Consider the following 25192-nt stretch of genomic DNA (forward strand, 5'->3'; position numbering starts at 1 on the left):
GCTGAGTCCAGTTTTGGACTCCCTAGTATGAGAGAGATGTGACTTAGGGAAAGAGCACAGTGATGGGCCACAAAGGTGTGAAATGGACTGGAGCATCTTTCATAAGAGGAGAGGCTGAGGGCGCTGGGGCTGTTCGGCCTGCAGAGATGGCTCGGGGAGATCTTACTAGTGTGTTCAAGGACCTGCAGGGAGGGAGTGAGGACAAGGGAACCAGATTCCTCTCTGAAGAAGAGGCATTAGGCAAAACTTAAGCCACGCAAAATTCTATCTGAACACAAAGAAGCACTTTTTTTATACTGTCAGAGCAGTGAAACACTGGGTCAGGTTGTCCAGAGAGGTTGTAGTCTCTCCATCTGTAGAGGTGCTCAAACTCTGACCAGATGTGGTCCTGGTCAGCCTGTTCTGGCTGACACTGCTTGAGCAGAGGGTGTTGGACTAGATGATCTCAGGAGGTCACCTCCAAACTAAAAGATTTGTCCACCTTTTTTGCAGTTCTGTGACTTCTCACCCTACTCCCAAATTTCTGCTGCACCAGCCTCCCAACAGGGAAATCCTTTAATTACCTGTGGTGTGAAATGAATTCACAGGGTAACTTAAAACTTAGAAGACCTTGCTCTTCTGAACACATTCTCTTCAGTCAATCAGTTTTAACAAAACTGTGCTTTGATGGGTGGATTTATTTTCTGTGACATCTTCTTACAATATGACTTTCCTCGATGCTGTCTGTGTCTAAATTGCTTTCAGTCTACTAGTGTTTATGTTAAATGCAACTTGAGCAGAGCTGCTCCTAAGAATTTGTAATAATTTACATTAAGTCACTGACTTCAGCATTCCTTATACTTGGTTATGTTAAAAATTTACTTCATTCTTAAAGCATCCTTTGTGCTTCTGTAAACACTGAATGTTTGTGAGCATTTTGCATAGTGAAAAGGGTGGTTGGCTGAGTAAAATAAGCCTCTAGCATTCATGAGTAAGAGCACCCTGGTTTAAAGGGCAGAATTTCAGATCAAGACCTTTTACGCTTTTGAAGGCAAATGAATAGGCACAGTTTACAGAAGTATTTCTAGTAAGGCAGTTAGCAATTAAGCTAGGCTTGTGTGCAAAACATAATTGATTTGATTAGTTCGGTCTCCTGCCTAAAGAATAATGATGGTGCCGCTTGCATGCGTATGTAATTTGTGAAAGATGCATGCTAATCCAGAGCTAGCTTGAACAGCAGGCCTGCCAAGGTACGTGGATTACCAGGTGCTGACGTACAGAATTCTTGTGACAGAGAAACAGTGGCAGACGGGGCAGGCACACCTTATATGGCCTCTTGTGATGCAAGACTGAAAAGCAACTATCTGACAGCTTATAAACAAACTTCGGCGAGGTTAGTTCTTAAAGTGTCCCACGTGTGTCTCTGTGTGTTGGAGAATGCCTAAGAACCATACAGCAGACATCCTTCACTGGTGTGCCAGGCATAAGAAAGTGGAAACATTCCCCTTCTGTAGACCATTCCCTTTAAAGATGTTTAAAATACACAGGCTAGAAATCCCCTTTCAAACAGAAGCACTCAGTGCTGCGTCTGGCAGCCAGCATGGTTCTCACTGTGCAGAGGTTCAGCTGACAGAGCCTTCGTTCCCTGTCTCGTCATCGAGAAGCGGTGCTGCATCCGCAGGGTCTCGGTCCTCCCGTCCCACGGGTGCTCCCTTCCTTGTTCTGTTCAGTGTCCCACCCTAGAAATTCCAAGAAGCAATTAGTGACAAAAAGGATACTGTTCTTTCTGTACACATACGTTGCTACAGCTGTGCCCTGGCCCTTCCCCTTCTTGTAAAAAAATACAGCTGCCGATAGCTTGGTACTAGGAAAAACTACTGTGCACTGCATCGGTATTTCAGTGGATAGTTCTGTTTCCATGCAGTCCCATTTTCCTGTCAGGGGAATGACTTACATGTGCACCCAACAGCTACTACATCAGTAACAGCAACTCTGTGATGCAGGGTGTTGTGAAATTGCTTGGAGGGGGGAATTACAGATCTAAAATTAGAACAATGCTTTAAGGAAAAATACAATCGTTTTCATGCCTTTTATTACGCTTACCTGTTTCTTGTCCACAACATTGAGGCTAACGGAGGCAACAATGCACGCGATAGTGTTTGCCAACATAAATATCATCATCTGTTGCCAGCGCCACAGGGGGATCTTTAATTCACTAGAAAAGGCCCAAACAGGATAGGACAACTCGTCATTTGAAGATACTCAAGGCACCTCTATAGATCCTTGCAGCACCAGGCTGCAAATACACTGATTTCTACTCTCACTGCTCCACTAAAGCACTGTTGATGTCTCTGCCTGAAAAGAAAAAAGCATTCTTACCTGGACTTTGTTCCTAGAATGTGTCCAACAATCAGGTTTGAAAGGCCAACTCCAATCATCTGCACAGAAGTTGCAAGGCCCATAGCTGTCCCCAGAGTTGCTTGGGGGACCACAAGAGGTATGGATGGCCACATACTAGCCTGGTAGGAATAAAGAGAAGAGGAATTAACTCAAAGCCTCATTTAAAGGTGTTAGATGGTCATTGGTTTAAAAAGGAATTATTCCCACTAAATAAAAATTGGTACTTTTTCCTCAAAAAATCTGGTATTTATCTCTCCCAGCCTGTTGCCTGGTTCTAGACTGTTCCCCGTCCTTGCCGAGCAGCCCGAGACAGCACGGACAGTGCATGTTATTTGAAACTGGAATAACCTGACTCCAGATTTCTGAAGGAGATAGACCTGATTATTTAGTTCATAAAACTCAAAGGTGATCCAGGTGTTATATTCAAGGTAAAAAAGCATTAAGAAAAGCTTAGACAGATTAATGCTTCACACTAAGTCAAGTGGTCCCTTAGTCTGCTTGTGTTTTGCTCCATATTGATTCTTTGGTGTTACTTGTTACTAACCAAAATCTTCAGGATGAGGGAGCCAATGACTTCAGACTCTGGCTGCTAAACCTGCTCATCAAGACACAAGGGCAATGATAGATGCCATCCAGGCTATAGAAGGAGCACAGCCACAAAACCACTACAGCAGCAGGGCTGTGAACTTACAGCAGCAAAGGAGTAAGTAATCCCCAACCAGATGGTAGAGACTAACGGAGGAACAAACGTAAATGCCAGGAGAGCGAAGACCGGCAGAGTCAATGCAGCACAGCCAACAGCAAAGACACCTCTCAGTCCAACATAGTCCTGGGAAAGGCAACAGACAGAAGGCCTCTTAGAAGGGATCCTTGCTTCCCACAGATCCTAGAGACATGAGGGGCTGTGCAAATGAGTGGCACTACCAGGTAATTTCCTAGCTGTTGGTATTGTAGCAGGCTGGCTATTACTAGTTCCTCTTGCATACTCGTGAACCAGGATGGAAACACTTGTCAGACAATTAGTGCCCAGTATTCATGTGAAATGGCAGGCTTTAATGAAGGGGGAGGAAACCCACACCGTTATGCCCTGACAGTTATGGAAATAAGGAAAGGAAGAGTTTGACAAAACAGGCACCGATTACATGCAGGTTGTCCTTTCCTGTCTACTTGCAAGGCTTATCCTGATCCTTTCTGTTCCAGTCTTGGACTTCTCAAAACATGCAGACATTGCCATGGTTTGATGCTACCATAGCACAATTAAGGGACAGAGGCAAGAACAGGTCAACATTACTTCTTGTGATTTAATTCAGACTAAAATGCATCTTGCCATTTGCAAGGAATTAAAGCACTGCTTGTTCAGCAACAACAGGCTAGGTTCTAGGTGAGGGTGTTGTAACAAAGACATTTCCAAAAATTAGGAAAAAGTTATCAGCAAGCACTTTGTTTTGGGTACTCACAATCAATATGCCAACTGCTGCAGAGAGAACAAGGGAGCTGTCATACACTGCCCCAGCGATATAAGCGGCAGCCTGCTGACTGTAACCAGAATATTTATCCTGGATAAACTTGCTAAAAATAAAACAAAGGGGGGGGGGGGGTGGAAATATATAATTAGGATTCTTGATTTAGTTATTTTGACAGAAAGTACATCTGAGCACAAACATATGGACAGGAGGGGTTTTAATGAGAGGACTTGTAAACAGGTTTAAGTCCATGTGGTTTGTAGTGCCAAGCCTTTGTCGTTTTATTTTCTTTTTAATTGGTGCACACCATAGAGAAGCTGGTAGCTTAAATGGCAGCTTTCAAGATGCTTCTGCAAGTGCAGAGTAAAACTGCAGGTTAAAGTTGGGCATATGTTCAATTACATCAGCACAGCTCACAAGCAGCAATTTCCTGTCACCTGTCCAGAACATACAGATGGATTTTTGTAACATTCTTTTTGAAAAGGCACAAAGCATTATCAGTTCAAGGGTGAGAATGCTGAGGGGCAGGAAAAGTACCTTAAACTAAACCGACAGCAAAGATTAGCATTTAAATTGAGCACCTGCATTTCAGAAGTACTAGGAATTCCCCCAGTATCTTTAAGGGGATCTGGTTAAAGCAGAAAACGTACAAACCAAGTTTTGTTTTCATTGTCAGAAGTCAGCCTTTCACCTTTGTTAAGGACACACAAAAATGGCATTAAAACAACTCAAATTCTTTACCGAATTTACAGTCATACGCTCATAATAGCTTAGAAAAACTAGTTTGTTTGGAGATCTTGTAGCTACTTAAACCTGGCTTGGCTACTTGCACAGCTACTCACCATTAGTAATAATGAGCCTTTGTAGCCTGTGCTGTCAGCAAAGTATGAAATGCGACACTTCCCTGAAGATTTATTGCAACAGAATTCGCCAAAGAGCAGTGGCCTTGGGACCATTATTTTTCTGACTGGGAAGCAGTGTAGCATTTTTTTGCTGGAGAAGATGTATGAAACATGACTCTTGGTGCCTGAACCTTTGTTCCACAGGGAGAAAAAAAATAAATTCTGCAGGGAGGCAGAACTGCAGAAATGAGGATTCTGTGTGATCAATAGGTACTGTTTTCAGTTAAAACGAGAGGGCAACTGATAGAAAGACCATCTCATCAAGGCCTTGACAATCCTTGCCATCTTGAATGTCTTTATTTTACTAATAAAAGGTCACTTGTACATTTGTTACGACAATGTTGATGACATTTCTTCACTGCTGATTTCACAGTGGCTTACTATACATCACTAACAAAACACTACCTAAATAATTTTCTTTTTTTCACTGCAGGCCTTTGCTAATCTGAGTTCATGCTCATTACATGATAAAAGCTGCATCATCCACAAACAGGAAAAAAGCAGCAAAATGACAAGTCTGTAGCAGAGCCACAGGACAGAAGCAGGAGTCCTAGTTTAGTCAGGCAGGTTGCTTCTTTGTTTTAAGCAAATTAAGGCACAAAAAGGAAGTCTGCGAGCCTTGTACTGGGATGCAAAGGCTTCCTTACTTGCAAACCCAGGCTGACGCAAGCTTGGCTTTATTTCAAACACAGCAGACAACGTGCAGGAGCTGCAGGACAGAACTGCCCCAGGCTTGTCAAGCCAACACCCCACCCAGCTGAAAAGACAGCCATGTTGTTGGACTATCACAAAGGTGAGATGTCTACAGGCAATTTTTTAAATAAAGTATTTCTTTCCCTTTCAAATCCTTCTGATCCTCCTTCGGCAGTGTTCCAAGCTTTAAATATTGGATGAATCATTTCCCTTTAAGTTATTTTTGCTTTCCTTCAGAAAACTCCCTCATCTTTGAAGGGAAAGAAAGGTCAAAGAACCCTCATATCTTTAGCTAGGTGTTAAAGACATGTTTCTCTGTGTTTCATGAGTGAAAGGAACAAACATATTACCCCATCTTTCCCAGTCAGCTGAAAATTGAGGGCCTGCAAGGGTCTAATACACTTGTATCAGTCAGTGGGACTACAGCTGCAGAGCAATACCTGGCATCTGCCACAAAGGGGAAGACTCCATTGTAGAAGAACATGATTGTGAAGACCAGGAGCCAGTAGCGAAGGGGAAGTCGATGGATGTCCTGAATCCGCTGCAAAGATAAGATGTGCCCTCACTCACCAGGAAATAGTCTTTAGCTTCACGCTAATGGCACTTTCTGCAAGCCGCTAAAAGTCACAAAACATTTAAGAGGTAACAGCAGGTAAAAGGGAATTGAATGGCAGCTCAAGTACCTCTAAGCGAAATTTGGCAGGTGCTGACTCCAAAGCATTCCTTCTTCAATGTATTCAGTAAAAATACCAAAAAAAGCTTTCTTCTTTTTATTAAGGTTATGGCTGCAAGACACTGTTCTAAACAAGCTCTATTAAGAGCCTATTGCAAAACCTTAAGTGAAACCCAGTGGAAACATTCAGTAGGAACAGGAGTCACACCACTGAGATACAAAAAACAGCTAAGAATATCGTTACCAGAAGGATGCTGTCTAATAGATTTAAGTGCCATAAAAATTGCAACCTATTGCCTGTAATGCTTGTTCCTAAACAGAAGAATGCAAGGTGAAATGGAAGATAAGGGCTGGCAAAAGATAATTCTGTACTGAGCAGATTAACTGTTTTCTATCGTGGATCCTGTGAGCCAGAAGGCAGTTCCAGAGAGAAGCTACTATCTAGCTTTTTGCACAAAATCCTCCTCCGAGCCACCTACAGTCAAGAAGTAACTGGCTCAGGAAAGTAATGCCGTTCAGAGTGCTAACTCGGCTCTCTGGAAGGCTGCAAATACACAGTCTCTAAACAGAAAATTTGCACTTGCCTGGTGGTTTGTATCCTCCGATGTACCTGAAGAACTGCTCTGCAAGATTTAACCAAGCAGTGTTGATGCCCTCTTCCGGCCACGACCAGCTCTAACTGCTGCAGGCCTCCCTGCACTACAAAGCAGTGCTCATGCACCCCAGGCTGTAAAGATTTGAGACAGAAAAGTTGTCTGTGCACCACGTACCACTTTTTTGGATTCTTGCTGGATAACCCCATCCAAGCCCAGTTGCTTCATGCCCACTTTATCTAGCACACTGACTGTAAGGGCTGAAACAAAACCAAGCACACAGAGCAGGGTACCTGGAAAAGACACAAGAGGTATTAGAAATTCCCATGTGGAGAGAGCTGAATGACAAAACCAACTGCATGTAATATGTAGAATTCTCTCTGACTCCTGCTTCTGGCTTCTCTTAACATTAACAGCCTTACTTACTGCAGCCATATGTATAGTAGGACCACATACTGCTTACCACCCTGTCAGGGTCCTTGAGCTTTGTCCACTGAGCTTCCAACATGCTGCAGAACTGCCTGAGGCCAGTGAAGCTAAAGCCCCACTTGTCTCTAAAGACAGCCGCTATATTGGAAGACGGCCAGAACGCCTTCTAAACTGCAGCATGCCTGGGCATAACAAACCCAAGGTTAAAACAAGGCAGACATTAAGAAACTTCCATAGTCCCCTGAGCAGGAGAGGTATCACACAGGCTGGTACTGGAAGCCAAGTTGTACCTCTTCATCTATGTGACCTACTGCAATTACTACAGCAATCTGGCCTGTTAGCACACTCGGCTCGAGAGAAGTGAGTCAGATTATGCTGGATATGCCAGAACCAAGTTTGGCAATGGGCATCTGCTGCAGACATCCTTCTCACAGAAAGATCTGTCTCAGTTTTGTTTTCCAAAGAGCCAAAACGATCTCTGTGATGCATACACACTTTGTCCGATATATCTATCCCTTTGCAGGCTACTGAAGTTGCTGTGCTGTGCTTGCAAATGCTGCCTGAACACAAAACTGTGTCACATGGGATGCAACACACCATGCTCATCACAGTTACTTCTCTGAGAGCAAGAGTTGGAGGAGGGCAGTGGGTTTCAATTTCTGCAAGAAATTTATCTCACATATGCATCCTCTTTTCCATGAGTGATGGCCCATACTGTTTTGTTGTTTGGGAAATAACACTTTCCTATAATCACCAAGTCTTTGTACACAAAGGATGCCCTGAGTCAGGTCTCCCTAACATCACCATTCCAGCCCACCAGAGTACCTGAGTGCCACTACTTAACTGCACTGTGAAACAGATCATCCCTTCCACTAGAGACAGATCCCATCTGACTGCACTGAAGAGAGGACAGAAATCTAAAGATACAAGCCCTAGAACAGACTCACACTAAGAAACATGTAATTCAGATTCTGCTTCTCATGGTAATTTGATCAGTCCATGTGCAAGGCACCTTATGCTGAGACCAATATATACTCCTGCAGAACCTGCACATTCTGCTAGCTAAAATACAGAAGAACACACATCAGATTCCTCTTTTGTCTCACTCTGAGGTGTCCATTCCATGGGAGTAAACCTACATTAAGTACTGACTACCTGTGATTGCCGATGTTAAAATATCTCAAGAAAACTGCAGACAGAACTCAGGCTGACATTACTGCTTTAGAGAGGGTTTTCAGGCGTCAGTGAAGAAAATGCCATTCCATTGCATACAGAAAGCAACAGGAAAAACCGGAAAATAATGTGCCTCCTCCTGCTAACTTCTCTATGTCTTTCAGGTACTTTTCATAACTAGACGACACAGGCTAGCCTGTTTCTAGTCTAGAAAACAAAAGGCCAAAGCACCAAAGAAACTCACCTCCCCAGAGTGTCCACTGCATTCCAAATTTTGCCTCAAACTGCTGGGTGAAGAAGAAGTTGAGCACACTCCCAAGACGGGAGAAAGACAGAGTCAGTCCAAATGCCAGTGCCAGTTCCTTCCCCTTGAACCAGAAGGCTGTGATACGATTCTGCACAACTTGGGAGAAGACAAAAATCCTCTTTTGAACAGACAGACTTGGCCAAGAGTATTGCACAGAAGCAACAAACACAGCCTCTCAAGCTGGAATGCCTGAGCTGGGGTAAGAGACCTCTACACATCCCAGGTGGAGGTAGTACATGTCAACTTTGTAGTCCATTTTAAAACTTAATAAATCATGCTGGGACATGGGAGGTGAACTTATCCCTCAAATAAGGCAAGAAAAATAACCCCAAAGGTGCAGCAATCCCATGTTAATCCTCACCCTTGGGAGAAGGACAAACTTGTTAGAGGGGAAGACTTTTGAACATTTTGGCACACATTAAATCCACAGAACCCTTCAAGGAGCACTGTTCTTGGTGCAAAGCAGGTGAAGCTGACTGGTAGAACAAGGGTCTAGGAGGCAAAATAAAAATGTACCATGACCCTCTGGTGAGGCTTAATGAAGAATATGAATTCCTTACTAGTAAGTGAACCATTCCCAGAGCCAAAGAGCAGTCTTCCTGTTAGCATCATTGGTAGGAGGTATGGTGACCCCTTGAAATGTGAGCCTAGAGCAAAGATTGATGATCCCAGCACAGTCAGGAAAGAGAAAACAAAGACACCAACTAGGGAGAAACAGAAGAAAAATACACAAACCTCAACAGACATGCTAAGATCAGGACAAAAGCATTTTTTGTCAAAAAGCAAAAGAGCAACCTCAAAACACACTGGTAAACCTGTGGACTTCCGTCAGTTTACCCGCATTATTTTAATTTTGTAAAGACTGCCCTCTTCATAAAATGACCTGGGAATCCTCAAAATGATGATAATATTCTCATGGTGGGAGGTTAGAGAGGCAGAATAAGTCAGATAGAGGACTCTGAACTCTACAGAAGTCCCTGTTCCTGTCCTGAGCTCCACTACAGACTATGGCCTAGAGCAAGCAATCTCCTTCTCTGTGCCTGTCTCCTTATCTGTAAGATGTTTACCTCTGTGACACAGAGACAGAGCATAACTGCATTTGCTGGGACTGCTGGGTCTTATATTATGGCACATGCCAGAACAAACATCAGAGCAGAGGACAGAATACTACTTCATCAGTCTGTCCCATTGAAAACAGATAAAGCTGTTCCCTGTTATGAGAGTGCCAGAGGAAGCACATTTACTGCACTGCTGTGTAAATTCAGATAAGTCAGTGGTCAAAGAATGAAAATGTCTCACTTGTCTTCATGGAGCTGCTCAACTAACCACCACGTGCTCTGCACACAGAGCTGTCCCTCTTCTCCCATTCCACTGTGATCTTACTGAAGTGGAGCCTTTAATCATGCCTTTGCACTGAAAGAACAGCCTGAAATCCCACTTCAGCACAAGAATAAATTCATTGATCCTCAGAACTTACACCGGTTTCCTAGTTTATCAATCAGGAATCCAGCCAGAATAACCACTACTGCATTTCTAGGAGAAAACAAGAATAGAAAAAATTGTGTCTTGCTGCTGGGAAGCAAATAATGAACTACCCCACCCTCACAAAGCAAGAGAAAAATTACTTACGTCCAAGCATAGATTGCGTACAGCAAGTTGTATTGTGCAGGTGTCATTCCCAAGCCTTCAACACAGGCCAGTGTGCTATTTTGCCCAGTGTTGTTATGATGGGTTCCATTAGGGCAGGTCAAGTTCTGAGTAACAAGTCACAAAGCCTTTGTTAGAGGCAGCAGACACAGGTAAAAACCCACACATTCCTTTAAAAATGAAGTTAAGTTCTTGCCTACTAGATTTCTGTTTCTCATACTCAGCTTCCACTTCCACAACCAGGAATTAGAGGGCTTATTCTTCTCCCAGGAAGCCAGCCCTTGCCAGATGAGAAGTGACTGGCCATCGGCACATCACATCTTCCCTTCCTGTGGCAGCAGTGACAGGAGCTCAGCACTTCTATACACTTTCCAGTCCAAAAGAAAAGCCAGGAGACTGCACCACAAGGTTTATTTGATCCCTTAGTTTCTTGGCTATAGTTTAGCTTGATCCAACTCTTCATTACATATTATAAAGTCTTAAGCAGTGCATAAATATGAAACTTAGCAGTAGTCAATATTAATTCACAGCTATAAAGCATTTTCTGAATGGTAGGGAACTGGTAGTCCTAGCATGATTTAATAACGTCAATTTTGCTACCGAAAAGCAACATCTCCTCAACACCATATGATCAGGAAAAAAACCTGGATCTTCCAGCTACTAAAAATGTATCTGCATTAGGAAACAGACACTAGGTCTTCCACACCAGTAGGCACAAGCTTAACATCTTGAATAAGCACAAGGAAAGTGTGACTGAACCACATGCTTTTTATATAGCCATCATATTTACAAACCCTCAGATCTGCTGCAGTAGATATGTCCGAGGCTGCAGGGGAACACTTCTCTACAACAAAGTGTTTTCACTGCAAGCACTAGTCTTAGATGCTCTGACTACCACTGTACCACTTGAATAAGGCAGGTAGAGAAGCTAAATTTGCCAAAGTAAAAATATGATGCAAGTGCCAACAGATAAATACATTGTTTGCACAGTACCTAATACAGAAAAATATGGCTTGGTTTCACTGCCCTATAAAGTTACCTAGGTAACAAAACATGACACCATCTTTCCTTTACTCCATAAATAAATGACTTTTCCCACAGACCTACAGAAGTTGTGGAGGATCAAGGAATTAAATACTGACATCTTTGATTTTTCTTTTTACTCCTGTTTGCATTGACAAACTGCACCCAATTTAGCCTGGAGTTCACTGTTCGAATGTTATGGATTAATTGCATTTAAAAAAAAAAGAAAAATACATGCAAACTATACGTATTTCTGCCCTTGCTATTGAAGCAGAGAAAGAACACGACAGTGACTCTCAGCCTGCGCGTACTAATCTACCAGCAGATGGCACACAGGAGTAAAATAAGCTCTCAAAAGGCAAACAAATGCAATAATAACAGGTGAGTCAAGGAAGATTTTTTCAGGTTACTCAGGAATTCGGGTAAGAACTCTGGGACTCCGGCATCACTGGAGAAATCCACTAGGACATCAGTCTGAATGCTAAGAACAAAATTTTCTAGCATTTCAGAATGCTAGTCAGTTTTTACATGGCACAGTCCTCATGTGATCTCCCTGCACAGCTCTGTCTTTTGGCTACCAAACACACATGTGATGTGACTGATACCTGCAGCATCAGGAGACCTGGATCTAAAATCCAGAAAGTCTTTTCTAGTCTCCTATCTCCAACATCACTAATCTTCCACTCTAGTGTCGGTACTAGTGGTCAGTTCTATGTACCCCCTATGTGCAGAGTGGTGTGAACACATTTCTAACTTCAAACTTCATTAGGGCAGTGACCAGTCATCTGGACGGAGAGCAGACAATCCTCAAGCAAGGCCAGGGTTTAGATTCCCACTTCCCCAGGCAGCAGTGAGAACTCCAACCCCTCACGGCCTGTCCCAGCTTTGTGCATCTTCTTCCCAGCAAACCTGCCTGTAATAAACCCTCACACCTCCCCCCAGCATCTGGAATACGGGACCTTGGAGCACGGCTCCCGTACCAACACCATAAGTGATGGTTTTGAAACTACCGGCGACCAAGGCCCCCGTTTTGAAGGTTCTGCCATTTTTTACCCACCCCCCTGCAGCAGCACGGCTGGGGCGAACGCCCAGCACTCACCCCCTGGAACTGCTCCTGCAGGACGCTGGGGATGTCAAAGCAGAAGTAGGAGCCGAAGGTGAGGAGGCAGTTGAAGAGGAGCACCACGAACCTGTAGGCCGCTGCGGGGCAGAGAAGACACACATCACCCCTCACCTCATGCCCCTGGCCCCTTGCCTCACATCTCTCTCCCCTCGCCTCTCACCCTTCACACCTCATGCCCCTCACCTCACGCCTCATGCCACTCATCTCGCCCCTCACCTCACACCTTATGCCACTCTCCTCGCCCCTCACCTCATGCCTCATGCCCCTCACCTCACGCCCCTCTCCCCTCACCTCATGCCTTCTCGCACCACCATGCAGCCCAGCCCTCCTGCAGGCCCCGGCGAGGCCCCTGCTGCGGTGCAGCCAGGCGGGCCTAGGCAGGCCCAGCCGGGCCCAGGGTGCGGGCCCCGTCCCGCCGCCGCCCGCGGGCTCCCCGCACGCCGCGCCGGGCCGCCTCCCCGCCCCGCCGGCGCTCACCCCGCTCCGCCGCCACCGCCATGCCGCAGCTCGGCCCCGCCGCCCGCCGCGGCCCTGCACCCGCCCCGCCTGGGGCCCGGCCCCGCCCGCCGGCTGCCCGCAGCGGGGACACGGGCCGGGCCCGCCCCGCCGGCGCTGCCCGGGGGAGGCCGCGCTCCGGTCGGGGCTGCGCCGGAGCTGGGGGGCGCTGGAAGGAACCAGAGGGGAAAGGCGCCGGCCTGCAAGTGGCGTGGTCAGCTGGGCGTTATCTGCAGTCGGAGGAAACGTAGTACCCAGGATTTGCACTGGTGCATGTAGAAGGCAGCGGTCAGGCAGGGATGGGGAATAGCTGGGGAGGGAACAGCAGCGCAGGAGAAAATGATTTGCAATGCACCACGCTCTGAACGGGAGTCAAAGGTGCGATATTTTGAGGGGGAAAAGCAGCGTATCTTTTAGGAGACATTAACAGAAGCATCTTGATGTGAATAAGCTGTAAATAATATGGTCAAGTTTGTATTCATAAACCAATATTCATTTTAATGCATAAATAAGCTTGTAATTGTATAGCGACAAAGGGGTTAAAATGTCTGAAAGATCATATAGACTGTTCTGGCAAGAAAGTTGCAAATCTCTGCAAGGGGAGCTGTCCTCCTTATCTGCAAAGCAAGCTGCCCTACCAAGGAGATAACGGGACAGCAGGATGGCCTTGAGTAAAATTAACAAGGAGTATTGTAAAAACCCTGGGAAAGATTTCTACAAGTCTGCCAACTCATCACTTTTGAGAACTAAGGTGAAAAGTACACCATGAGGAAGACCTACGGCCTTCCTCCCATAGACCACTGCCTACATTCTAAAGACCCCGGCCCACAATTTTTGGAAGAATCTGCGCAAGCGTGAAAGACTGATAAGCTAATTAGCATACGAAGCGAGGGTAGGCGGGTTCAGGTAATGAATATGTATAGGCGTTAATGGAATATTCATTGTTTCATTATATAAATATAAGATAATCTGCCCCTCTGGGTGTGTACGATTGGTGGAAGGATCCCCCGTACACCCGGCGCCGACAATAAAGAATACTTAATCACTAAGAAATTCTGAAGACGTTCTTTGAAACAATCTGAGGTAAGCAAGGAAGGAGGAGGCCGTCACGGTGCCAGCAGCAGCACTGGGCCGGGACAGGCAGGCGCCAGCCAGGCACAGCTCGGACGTTCTCAGCTGTCACAAGAGCAGGGTCTTGGTAATGAAAACACAAAAAAGAAGGTAAAAAGAAGGTGAAAAAACCCAAAACACCACCCCCCGCCCACCACCCCAAAGCCCCTATATGACCTGCAAGGTGAGTCTATTTCTCTTCCTCTTTTTCTACCCAAACAAGGCATAAAGAGCCATCAACCGAGGCAGGCCTCACAGCAGCAACAGTGAGGGCTGGTGCCTCACCTGATTTTAAAATAGAGCTTGATAAATACATGTAATAAGGCTATGTGGCACATCTGTTCTTCACAGCAAGCAGCAGGATTTGGGAATCCAGAAGTTTCTTCCCGCTCCTGTGTCTGTGGGTCAAAGGTACACGTGCATGGCATGGAATACGATGGTAAAAGTTTTTCACAGTGGTGTGTACTGAAAATAGCTCCATAACTACCAATTGTAGGAGCATCTGACTTGTGAACAGTCAGACTACAAGATATCCTTAAAAGTTTATATTTATAAATGCAGTTGTTTTAGACATCGCTTGTGCTGCTATGTAGAAGTTTTTTATTTTATCCTACTGTATGATTTCTCACTTCCTTGGGCTGCAGGTGTGGAGAATGCTGAAACAGCATCATTATCTTATGTGCAGAGGATGCTTTGTGTTACTGACCCGTGTCGTCCTTACCTAGCCGTGATGGGCTGACTCTGATGAGCAGGTGAGCCCACACCCAGCTACTCACTCACTTCCCCCAGTGGAATGGAGGAGAGATTTGGAAGGGAAAAGTGAGGAAAAAAACACAAAGCCTTGTGGGTTGAGATACAGGCAGTTTAATAAGGGGGGGTAGGGGTGGTGGAACAAGGGAAGAAAACCACCTACTGATGTACAAGCAATTGCCATCAACAGACCAATGCCCACCTGGCCCCCAAGCAATGGTTACCTTGGAAAAAACTTCCCCTGCCAACTTTTGTGCTGAATGTGTTGCTACATGGAATGGGATGTCTCTTTGGTCACCTAGAACATGGTTGTGTTACTAACCTTGTTTTCCTCACCAGCCTGAAGCACAGCACTGTTTCAGCTGCTGTGAAGGAAATAAACTCTTCCCCATCTAAACACAGCACACAAACTAAGAACCAGCTCTTGAAAGGAACATTTTTGGCCAAATAAAAGTGTTTTCTAACAGCATTTAGCAAAAATAAAAGTGTCTGGATAACAATAACCCCTATATATACCCCTACTGTGTGTATACAAATATGTGTGTGTGTGTGTATAAAACGTACACGATTGTGTGTGTGATTGATTTGAAAACTAGGATTAGAGTTTTCCTAGTAATTTGCAGGTTTTCAGGAGACTAACTGGGGTTCAATTCTAGGTATTTCCTTTGAAAAGCAATTAAATACTCCTGAGTCCAGTTCTTTCTAACAGTGCTTCCTCTTTTTTCATTTATTTATGTCTTCATAAAGGATGCCTACTGGCAAGTATCATTAAAATGGCATCTGGGAGAACCATTTCAGCTACCAATATATTGCGACAGGACTACTTTCTAAATTCAGAGAATGAATCTAAGATTCCAGACTTGGAAATAGTACGTACTAAAGCCCACAGATTCTCAGATTTCTTATCAGGCTATAATCATTACTAGCAGTGGTGGGGGTGTGTGCCAATACTGCTGGGAGCGGCAGCAGGTTCCTGTCCTGTATGAAGCTTTGTAGCACTTCTAAGACGTGTTTGTGCCACTAGTATTTGTATCACACCTCAGGAACCTGTGTTGCAGTCACATTGCTTCTGAAAAATACTAATATGCTGGAATTAATTAAACTAAAATCCTTTGAGTTTAATGCTTAACTTACTAAAGCATGCATCGTTATTTGTATTCTGTTTCCAAGTGATTGCCTTACATGAGTGAAAATGGGGAAATTGGTTTCGTGACAAGTTGTGTTAAACCTTTTTGAAAAGAAAAGATATTGTATTTTTTGATATCTCTTTGATCATAAACAGTCAGGTAAAAGTGTAGCGGTAGTCAGTACAATGTTTTCAGGCAGGTGAGTGATTTTAACTTGTCAGGTGTTATACTTCATTTTGCAATGGATTGTGTGTTTCTTCTGTAAATAGAGGAAGCAGGAGCATTAATAAGTTATCTTTTAACATATTTTGCCATATCCTTCTCATGACCGCCTATTTTTCTTACTGACTAGCCAGTGCCTTCTCTCAGGCTCACTGGGTCCCCAGAGGCTGTTCTGCTGCCAAGCTCTGACATGTCTCTTCGCTGCTGATGCCGTCTCAGGCTCTGTCACCAGATGATGTGTGGTGCTCACCGCTGAGGCTGAGTGGCTGGAAGGGAGGAAAATCCCCAATGCACAGGGTGAGCAGCGGGAAGGAGGAGGGTTTACAACGGCAGGAAGACCCATGCTTGTGCGTGTGTGTTTACTGCAGTGTCTGAGGGATGAGCTATTCTGTTTTTTCAGTAATGTCCTGCTGTTGTGAGAGAGCTCTTTAATATAATTAATAATGTAACCTTCCCTAGCATTACTGCTCCATTTGCTGATGTTCATTCCAGCTAGCTTAGAAACCGCCCCTCACATGGGTTCAGGATAGACTTGAGAATCCACCATGGATTTAGTGTGGCACTAAACTAAGTAGTCCTGTTAATTATATTCTTTTCCCTTGTCAAGGGGGCAGAATTTTCCACCTTTACCGAACGACTAATAAAGGCAACCTGACTCTTTTGGTGCCTGCAATGCATCCCTTATTGCCATATTTGAGCTCCTGTCACCTTAAATTTGTAACAAAGGTGTCTTTTAAATGTAGCTTAGATTTCTAGAGGCTCTGCAAGAGTCTCTCTCCTGCTTTATAAAAAGTAAATGGAAAGCAAATGGGGGAGTTGATGTAAATAATCTAGGCACTAAGGTGGGTGCAGCTGCCCCTTTCTGCTTGAAAAGATTGTCCCCAGCCAGGCACATCCCTGCACCTCCAGCATGTCAGCCAAGAGCAGAGGAGTAAAAGTGGGGCTGGGGTTAAGGTCCTGGACACAGAAGGAAAGCTGCATACTGATACAGAATATATGTGGCAAAGCGACATTTGACTTCTCCCATTCTATTCCCTTCATGTTTCTCTCTGTTTCTCACTGGCATGGAAGGATATCAGGTGCAGAAGGGCTACTATAAAACATTTAACAGCAGCCAGTGTTTCTGAAAACATCATGAGCTTCTGCACATTTTGCTATGTTTCTGCTCTTCCTTAATGTACCATGAGATACCCTTCCTTGCAGAGGCATTGGTTTTCATATAATATAGCTTGCTTAGGGTTTTGAGGGTTTTTTGTCCTCTCTGTACTTTATAGGGCAGGGAGCAAAAGCACTGAGCTCAGCAGACCAGGACATCCTGGCCTCATTCAGGAAATCTTTTTTGCCTTCAGTTCAGAGTCTACTCATTGATTTAACATGCAAGGAGAAAATTAATAAAGTCCACATGCAAGTTAGTAAAAACAAAAACAGCAAAAAATCCTGAATTTACACTTCACATGCATTTTTGGTGTTAGAGCTCACCGTGAATGTAATTATCATCTCCCCTGAAAAGCACACTTGGAAATCAATAATAAGGCAATGAGAATTAATAAAATACAGAGATGGGAGATGGAACTCTGATCCCACAGATCCTTAGGGCAGATCACCACTGCAATCAATGGTTTAGTAATTATCACAGTATTATCTTAAGGAAATACTATACCATTTGCATGTCATTTCCTGATGTATTGCAGAGCTCCAAAAGGAACTTCAGCTGTGAGTGCTTGGGACAAGTTACTGCACAAGCTGAGCAGTTCATCGTGACAGATCAAAAGTTCCATAATAATGGAGTATATGCTAACTTTGGAGAACCATGTCAAAAAAGATATTTGCTTTAGGCAAAGATACCATTTAAAAAACTGTGGCCAAACAATGTTTCTGGAGTATACTGAAGAGAGGTAGAGGAGAAATTGTCTTTTCCATTGCTAAACCATATCATCATAGCAATGAGTAGTACACTTTAAAAATTCAGCAAACTAGCAGATTGGAAGAAAATTATGTCAGATTTTATAAATCTGTGTTTTATTCAAAATATTGTCAAAAATATAATTACTTGAAGCATTGCAGAGAGAGAATCACAGTGTTAATAGTGAATTCATCCCTGCTTTCTTATGTTCTTTAAAGAACTCAAATAAAATAGATTACAAAAAAGGAGGGGAGTTGCATTCAGGGATGCAGAAATCTGTGTTTGTGGATCTTAGGGATGTCACCCAGAATTAAAGTTGCTCTTACTAATGTTTTATGAACACTAAACAGAAACTCTCCTGAGCCTTCGTACAAGGCCTGACTTCCTCCTTTTCACCATCCTCTGAAGATTAAGGCTCTGGTTACTGTTCTGCCAGAACCTTCAGAATGCCTCCTCGATTAGCCATTAGGGTTGGGTAGGGAATGGATCGCATTACATGGCCTCTAACAACTGTCTGAGATCTTATTTGGTATTTGCACAAGCTTGCGTACTGCTCCTTGATTGAAAATCCTTTTTTGTTTGTTTGTTGTGCGTATTCATACTAGTGCCATTTACACTGCTGAAGAAATGTAAAAGATTAGAAAGGATGAACTGATGCACCTGTTTCTCCCTTGGTTAGAGAGCAAAGCACTACATCAAAGCAGTTAATTAAATTTTGACTAAATGAGAGTATTGTTTGCAAAGCAATGATGGAGTGCTCCGTAGGATGAGTAGATGTACACAGCTAGTCTATACAAAAACTTATATATAATCTAAAAAACTACACACAGTTTTCAGTCAGGAGAGAATCGAACAAACGAAAATGCAAAGGTCTGTGGTCTGGAAGTACCTACCCAGGAATGACGTCTGATGTGATACAGCTCCTGTGTCCTGTAGAAGGTATATTAAGATCTCATGGCTATAAACTAAAAATTTAAAAAAATAAAGCTGGAAATACCAGTAATGATTTCCAAGAGATATGGTAGATTGTCTTTTTAAAAATGAAGGCTGAATATCTCTGTAACATACGTTCTCTTGCTAAAGCACAACTCATTACCACAGTTCAGAAATTACTGGGTGAATGAGATATTGGAAAACTACCAGAATTTTTTTTCCTGACCTTAACAATTAAGGAAGATGCTTCTGTAGTGGGAAATGAGATCAGTGGTCTTCTATAAGCATTGTCTTTAAATGCTTACAGACCTTCATTAAATTATTTGAAGCCAAATCAATCATTCTTTTTAAATTTTAAAGGAATACCGCTCAACAGTTCTTATGCTAGACAGAGATAACTTCTTTAAAAGGGTTTTGTACAATCCCATTCCTGCAGCTAAATTTTGCAGTCAACTCTTCAGATACTGTCTTATAGAAAGAAAGAACAAGTAGTTTCTGCTGTACAGGTGTTTTTAAACAAGAATAATCACTGGTAAAGAAAGTCTGGTTTACAGAAATCCTACCTCTGCCACAACTGTCATATTGGTACTATGATACCATAATTTTCTGCCGAAACCACACCTTGGATTTCAGCTGAATATAATTTGAAGGTAAATTCTAGCCATTAAAAACAATCTAATATTTTCCTTCTTGATTTACCGTCAAGATGAAAACCTAAAAATGTTTATTCTTTCACTCAGCAAAGTTCCAACTTTTTTTTCCAAAGGGAAAAAAAAACCCCAGGCTAAGTGGAGATTGCATGGTTGTTAAAAAACAACCCTGATTTTACTTGCTCAGTCTCAGTGTTTCTATCCGTTTGTTACTCATTGTGTGTTGCCTTTATATAATCTATTTGAAAAAGTAAACTCTTTAGGAAAGGGACCTTGCAGTCACATCGTAAAACAATTAGTTTTTAGCATATTGTTATTGCTAAGCAAATAACAATTTGAGTGATATATATTTGAGTTGTTCCTATGCTAGATACAATAAAAAACCAAGAGAGATAGAATAAGCAAATGTTCTTCTTGCCAACTTTCGTATTGAAGTGGTAATTTTAACTCTTTCTCACATGTGGCAGCACCTAACATTTCTGCTGTTCCTAGACTCCTATCCAGACTTCAAATTATTTATGGATTTATATATACAGGAATGTATATTTTAATGTATGATTTAAAGAAATCACCTATCTTTTTCAGTAGGAGCTTTAGCAATGTCATAGGACTTGAGCAAGCTGTCTTTCATAGAAGGGAGAATTATTAAGCTCAGATCACCTCACCTCAGGGATGCCTGCTGGACCTTTTGAGATTACAGTCAAGAAGTGTGGGGAATACCGTGAACTCATCAGGTGATGCAATTTAATGGGTTTTAATTCGTGTCGCTCCCATTGTTATAGTTTCTTACGTATGTGGGCAAAAGGCAAGAAAACTTTATAAATGTTTTTTACATGCCCTCTAGATTACACGAAATTAGAAGTTCAATGTAATGAGGAATGAACCAAAATAAATTGGCAAATGAGCCTTCTTCCACCCTCTACCTGCCTTGTTTCTCTCCCTGATCTTGTAAATTTTGATTCGTAATATTTTAAATGCAATCAGGCATTTAATCAGGCATGCAATCAGGTTTGCTGGCATGCTATTTTTGTTGTGAATGACAGTACAATTTTTTGTCTATACAGTTTCCCCTGCAAGACAGTGCAAATCAAGGCCCACCCTGCCAGTGAACTTTCTGAGTTTTACATTTCCTAGTGGGATTTTTTGCATTCACATTTGTTGCTTGTATGTATACACCCACTGCATCTGCTGCACTTGGCTGGACTTGCTCTGTGTGGAGAACGATTGAAAATCTGACTGTTACTTTCAGATGCCTCATGATTTATTAGTGATCCATCCCATAACTAATTACACCTTAGACTCAGTCATTGTAGGTCCCTTCCAAGTGAACTGCTCCTCTCCTTTCTCCTCTCTCATTTTCCTTTTTCCTGTTCCTTTTCCTTTCCTTTTCTTTTTCCTTTTGATAGAATATTCTAGTATTTCCTATTTTTTCTCTGTCGATTCTTCTTTTTTGGGGAGAAAACTTTTTTTTTTGCTATAAATGCAATTGTCTGAAAGCTGTCATGCGATGAATCTATAGTATACTAGCAATATAGTTAGCTGTAATGACATAACATAGGATGAAACAATCATAAGACTCAAACCTGTTAATTACCAATGAGATGTGATATTCCCACTGCAATTATGCTTTCTTGGTAGGGTTAAAGTTCTTTCCCTTTGTGCAATATGAAGCTTTTAGGGTCATTGCTAATCACAACTTTGGAATTACACTCTTCTTTAAGAGCTCTAAATCAAATATGTATGTTGGGAGCCTTTTTACAAATCAGTGCCTCATCTCTGTCCCACCAGGTTGGACTCTGTACAGAGAAGATGGCTTTCTCCTACCTTCCTGCTCAAACTCAACAGCCTAAGATCAGCTGAGCCCAAGATCTGGCTGACTGCTCCAAGGTTTGCCTGCAGTGGTTTTCTGTAGCTGTGCTGCGTTAGGGACTAGCTGGTCCCTATCCAAGTACAACCCTTTTGGCATTTCCCTTATCTTGATAACTCTATTACAGTCAGGAAGTGACAGTGCACCAAGGCAGACTGTCGGTCACGGCGGTGCTTCACTTTACTGTAGAAAGGTGAAAACACAGGTCAAATGCAGACTCTGGACCTGTGTTTAGCGCTCAAAAGCATCTTTGCTTTAATCCCAGCTCTAGCAGTTGTTCCCTATGTGGCCTTTATGGGTCCATTTAACGCTTCTGCCTCAGTTTCTTCCATCTCTAAATCAGAGAAAATATTTACAAGAAGGTGTAAGACCTGATTTAGCATTTGTAAAATGGGAGTTACTGAGTATGTTGCTGTGGAACTGTGGACTCATACATATTTTTTACGTAAATCATTAATATGCATATTGCTGTAATCCCACTCAGTTCTGCATTACTTCTGTTTGCAGGATGTAGAATCACAGAATCATTCAGGTTGGCACAAGATCATCTGGTCCAATCGTTAACCCAGCACTGCCAAAGCCACCACTAAACCATGCCCCTGTGTGCCACATCTACACGTCTTCTAAATACCTCCAGGGATGGTGACTCCGCCACCTCCTCCGGCAGCCTGTTCCAATGCTTCACAAACCTTTTGGTGAAGAAATTTTTCCTAATACCCAACCTAAACCTCCCTGGTGCAGCCTGAGGCCATTTCCTCTTGTGCTGTTGCTCATTACTTGGAAGAAGAGACCGACCCCCCCCTCGCTACAACCTGCTTTCAGGTTGTTGTAGAGGGTGAGAAGGTCCCCCCTCAGCCTCCTTGTCTCCAGGCTAAACACCCCCAGTTCCCTCAGCCGCTCCTCATCAGACCTGTGCCCCAGCCCCCTCCCCAGCTCGGTTGTCCATCTCTGGACACACTCCAGCCCCTCCATGTCTGTCTTGTAGTGAGGGGCCCAAAACTGAACATGGTATTTGAGGTGTGGTTGAATATGCCCATACATAGGCTGCTGTGTACAATTGACTGCCTTAGTATTTAATTTTCATCTGTTGTATAGGAAAATTCCCAGTTGCCTATGTTTTTGCAAGATTTTTTTTCTAGATCACAAGATTGTTCTGGATGGGGCTATTTTTTACCTTACTGCCTTTGTTTATCAAGTATTTAGTATGCTGACGTTGTGGCTTGTACTTGGGGGTTTTAGATGCTACCTTATTTAGTATTAATGATAAAAATTGACCCTGTTTAGGTAATGAGAATTTCATCCACCTTAAGCTCTGTTTAGTTTGCATGGGCTACTGAAACATTTTCCAGTTGGTACTGTGGACAATTCTTTGATTACTTTATAACTAGGATGATCTTACACTATGGTAACATTTTAAATGAGGACTTATTTGAAAGTAATACATATTTTGTTACTAAATCTGATACAGTGTCTGAAAAACTGGTTGGATTGATCTGATTTAGTACTTACTGCATGTATGCAGGGGAAAAAGCTTTTTAGGGTTTAGTGGATATTCCCTTTCTAGGTATTTAGTAAGCAAGTTGGAGATTCAGATTAAGTATAATTTTCCCATGTTTAGAGGACAGTTTGAGTCACCAGAATCAGAAGATTACATTGGGTGTGCTTATTTGGTGTTGTTAGATAGGGAAACTTGTTTTATAATGCATCTGTAGAAATGGAAGTGGATGTCTCAGTTCATCTGTGAGCAAAATGTTCCATGGTTTTTTCTATCATGCAGATTTTATCCCCATGCCTAACAACAACCACGAATATCTGGGATGATATTCCAGGTGACTGAACCATTGAATTTTCCTCTGAACAACACCATCTTATATAACTTTGGGGAATATCTCTTTTTTTGTCACAGTGTGTACACTATTTGTTGTAGCTTTGCCCAGCTGAAATTCAAAGCCTGTACATACTTTGGCTTGTTCACTTTCTCTAATAAAATCCAGTATTTGGGACTCTAGTGATGTAAACTATTTAAAGGCAGCTAGAAAAATACAAACAACTCGTTACGTTTTTTTATCCAAGTTTTTCATCCTTTGATAACAGTAAGAAATCTGAAAACCTGTTTCTGGTTTTACACTATTAATTTAAGCAGTTGTTTGGTCTCCTCCTTTTACCACCCAAACTGAAAATGTTTCCTTGTAGTGAAGGGGCTGTATTGTTCTCTTAGCCTCTCTGTGGCCATTTTTCCTTTAATTTTTTTTTTATATCACTGTACAAAATACAAATTGATTGATTCTTCAGGAAAAGCTCTATAACTGTAACAGGACAGTAAAAAGTATATGTTCCAAGAATCTAAACACTTAAGTTGTCCAATAATTGGTTTTTGGTTTTTTTTATGTGCCTGTTCTTGACTTGTAGAAATCTGAGGATGAAAAAGTAAGATTGGGCTTGGATGAATAGCACCTGAATTGTAGCCGCACTGTAGTTTCCTGGGTGTTAATATACATGCGACTAACACAAATGAGCACAATTAGCATGAAGTCCTGCATCCGCTCATTAAGCTCAAGCTGAAGTGTTGTCCCAGTGATGAAAAAACTGCATCCCTAATATCTGAAATGTTGATGGTGTATCAGTTTGGCTGTTCGTTCTTCCCGGCTGAGGAGTTCTCAGAGGCTGTTCTGCACTCCTGAAAGAGACAAAAGTAAACACCAGTGAGAGGTGGTTGAGTAACAGAGGAGTGGAATTTGGGGTGCTACAAAGGAAAGCTGAACTCCTCAAGAATGGTTTGGCCATATTTTCTATGCAGAGATTTGCCCTGTAAGTTTGAAATGTTTTGTTTAGAATATTAGAAATGGCAACTATCACCATAAACCTCCAAAGGTTTTGGCTTAGACTTGAATTCCAAGTAGTTGGAAACCCCCAAAAGTGGAAAGAAATAATCCTTCAGAGAGCTTTAGAGATACTTCATTTGAATATTTCTGATCCTATGGTGATTGAACAGTTGTTTTGCATATAATAAAATCTTTTCTAGGGCTTGATATTTTAAATTATTTTTAAGACAGTAACAGATTGGCTAATTAATAACTCTCTTTTTCTCATTTGCCTATGCTTATTTCTTCCAATGATGCAAATCACTTACCTAGCCTAGCTTGTAAACCATTTTTATTTCTAATTAAAATGCGTAAATGAGAAGCTTTTGAATTTCAGATATAAGTAAAGCACTTAATTGCCTTTTCTTTGTTAAGAATAGTAAAGTATGTCCTTGATATTTCAGAACCTCTCTACTTTCTCAGCTAAGAACGTGGAAAGCAGTATCTCTCACAAGTAGGTTATTCACAAGGATAGTTTGCAAAAGGGCATTGAGATGAATAACAGTGTAAGGAAACGTTCTCCTCCCAGCAGTGAGAACTGGGGGATGCTGATAATAACACAGGCATTTTGGAGCAGTATTTCCCATTTCCACCCCATTGTTAGACTCTGTACAAATGTCTTACACCAATGAGTATCGTATGCATCGATTTGCCTTTTGCAATACACACCTGGGGGCTGGAGCCTGCCTCCCGTACCTGGGAGCGTGCTGCTGCTGGCAGAAATCTGGTGATGAAGTTCTGCACTTGTGCTGCTCCTTTCAAGGGCTCGGATGCTGGATTTTTTTTTTAGGACTTCAGATGGCCAGTTCTGGCCTCTGGTTTTGTCTGTCAGGTCGTCCCTGTCTGAATAGGTGTTTGTCTCCTTTCGC

At 42.7% G+C, this 25192-nt stretch overlaps 1 protein-coding gene and 1 long non-coding RNA gene across 3 annotated transcripts; one reads left to right on the forward strand and one right to left on the reverse strand.

Moving 5' to 3' along the window:
- Positions 1-840: 840 nt before the first annotated feature.
- On the reverse strand, positions 841-13982 carry LOC101916610 (major facilitator superfamily domain-containing protein 1-like). The gene is made up of 13 exons (XM_055804448.1): positions 12883-13982; positions 12382-12482; positions 10242-10366; positions 10090-10145; positions 9173-9316; positions 8550-8708; positions 6881-6996; positions 5878-5978; positions 3837-3948; positions 3071-3208; positions 2359-2498; positions 2083-2194; positions 841-1718 (listed from the first exon to the last, which is right to left on the reverse strand). The coding sequence occupies exons 1-13, from the start codon at positions 12902-12904 to the stop codon at positions 1602-1604; spliced, it is 1443 nt and encodes a 480-aa protein (XP_055660423.1). The 5' UTR covers positions 12905-13982; the 3' UTR covers positions 841-1601.
- LOC129784491 (uncharacterized) lies at positions 13983-24595 on the forward strand. Of its 2 annotated transcripts, none has more exons than XR_008747281.1 (5): positions 13983-14762; positions 16240-16406; positions 20181-20329; positions 21384-21482; positions 21970-24595. It is a non-coding gene; the product is annotated as an uncharacterized LOC129784491 (long non-coding RNA). The 2 variants fall into 2 exon arrangements; XR_008747282.1 differs by having other exon boundaries at positions 20184-20329.
- The last annotated feature ends 597 nt before the right edge of the window (positions 24596-25192 follow it).

This window comes from Falco peregrinus, chromosome 5, assembly GCF_023634155.1.
Source record: "Falco peregrinus isolate bFalPer1 chromosome 5, bFalPer1.pri, whole genome shotgun sequence".
Lineage (NCBI taxonomy): Eukaryota > Metazoa > Chordata > Aves > Falconiformes > Falconidae > Falco > Falco peregrinus.

Coding starts and splice junctions, on each gene's coding strand:
- LOC101916610 (XM_055804448.1), bottom strand. CDS start 12,904: ATGGCGGTGGCGGCGGAGCGGG. Junction 8,709..9,172: donor TGGGAATGGTTCACTTACTA/GTAAGGAATTCA, acceptor TCTTCTCCCAAG/TTGTGCAGAATCGTATCACA. Junction 2,499..3,070: donor TTACTTACTCCTTTGCTGCT/GTAAGTTCACAG, acceptor TATTCCTACCAG/GCTAGTATGTGGCCATCCAT.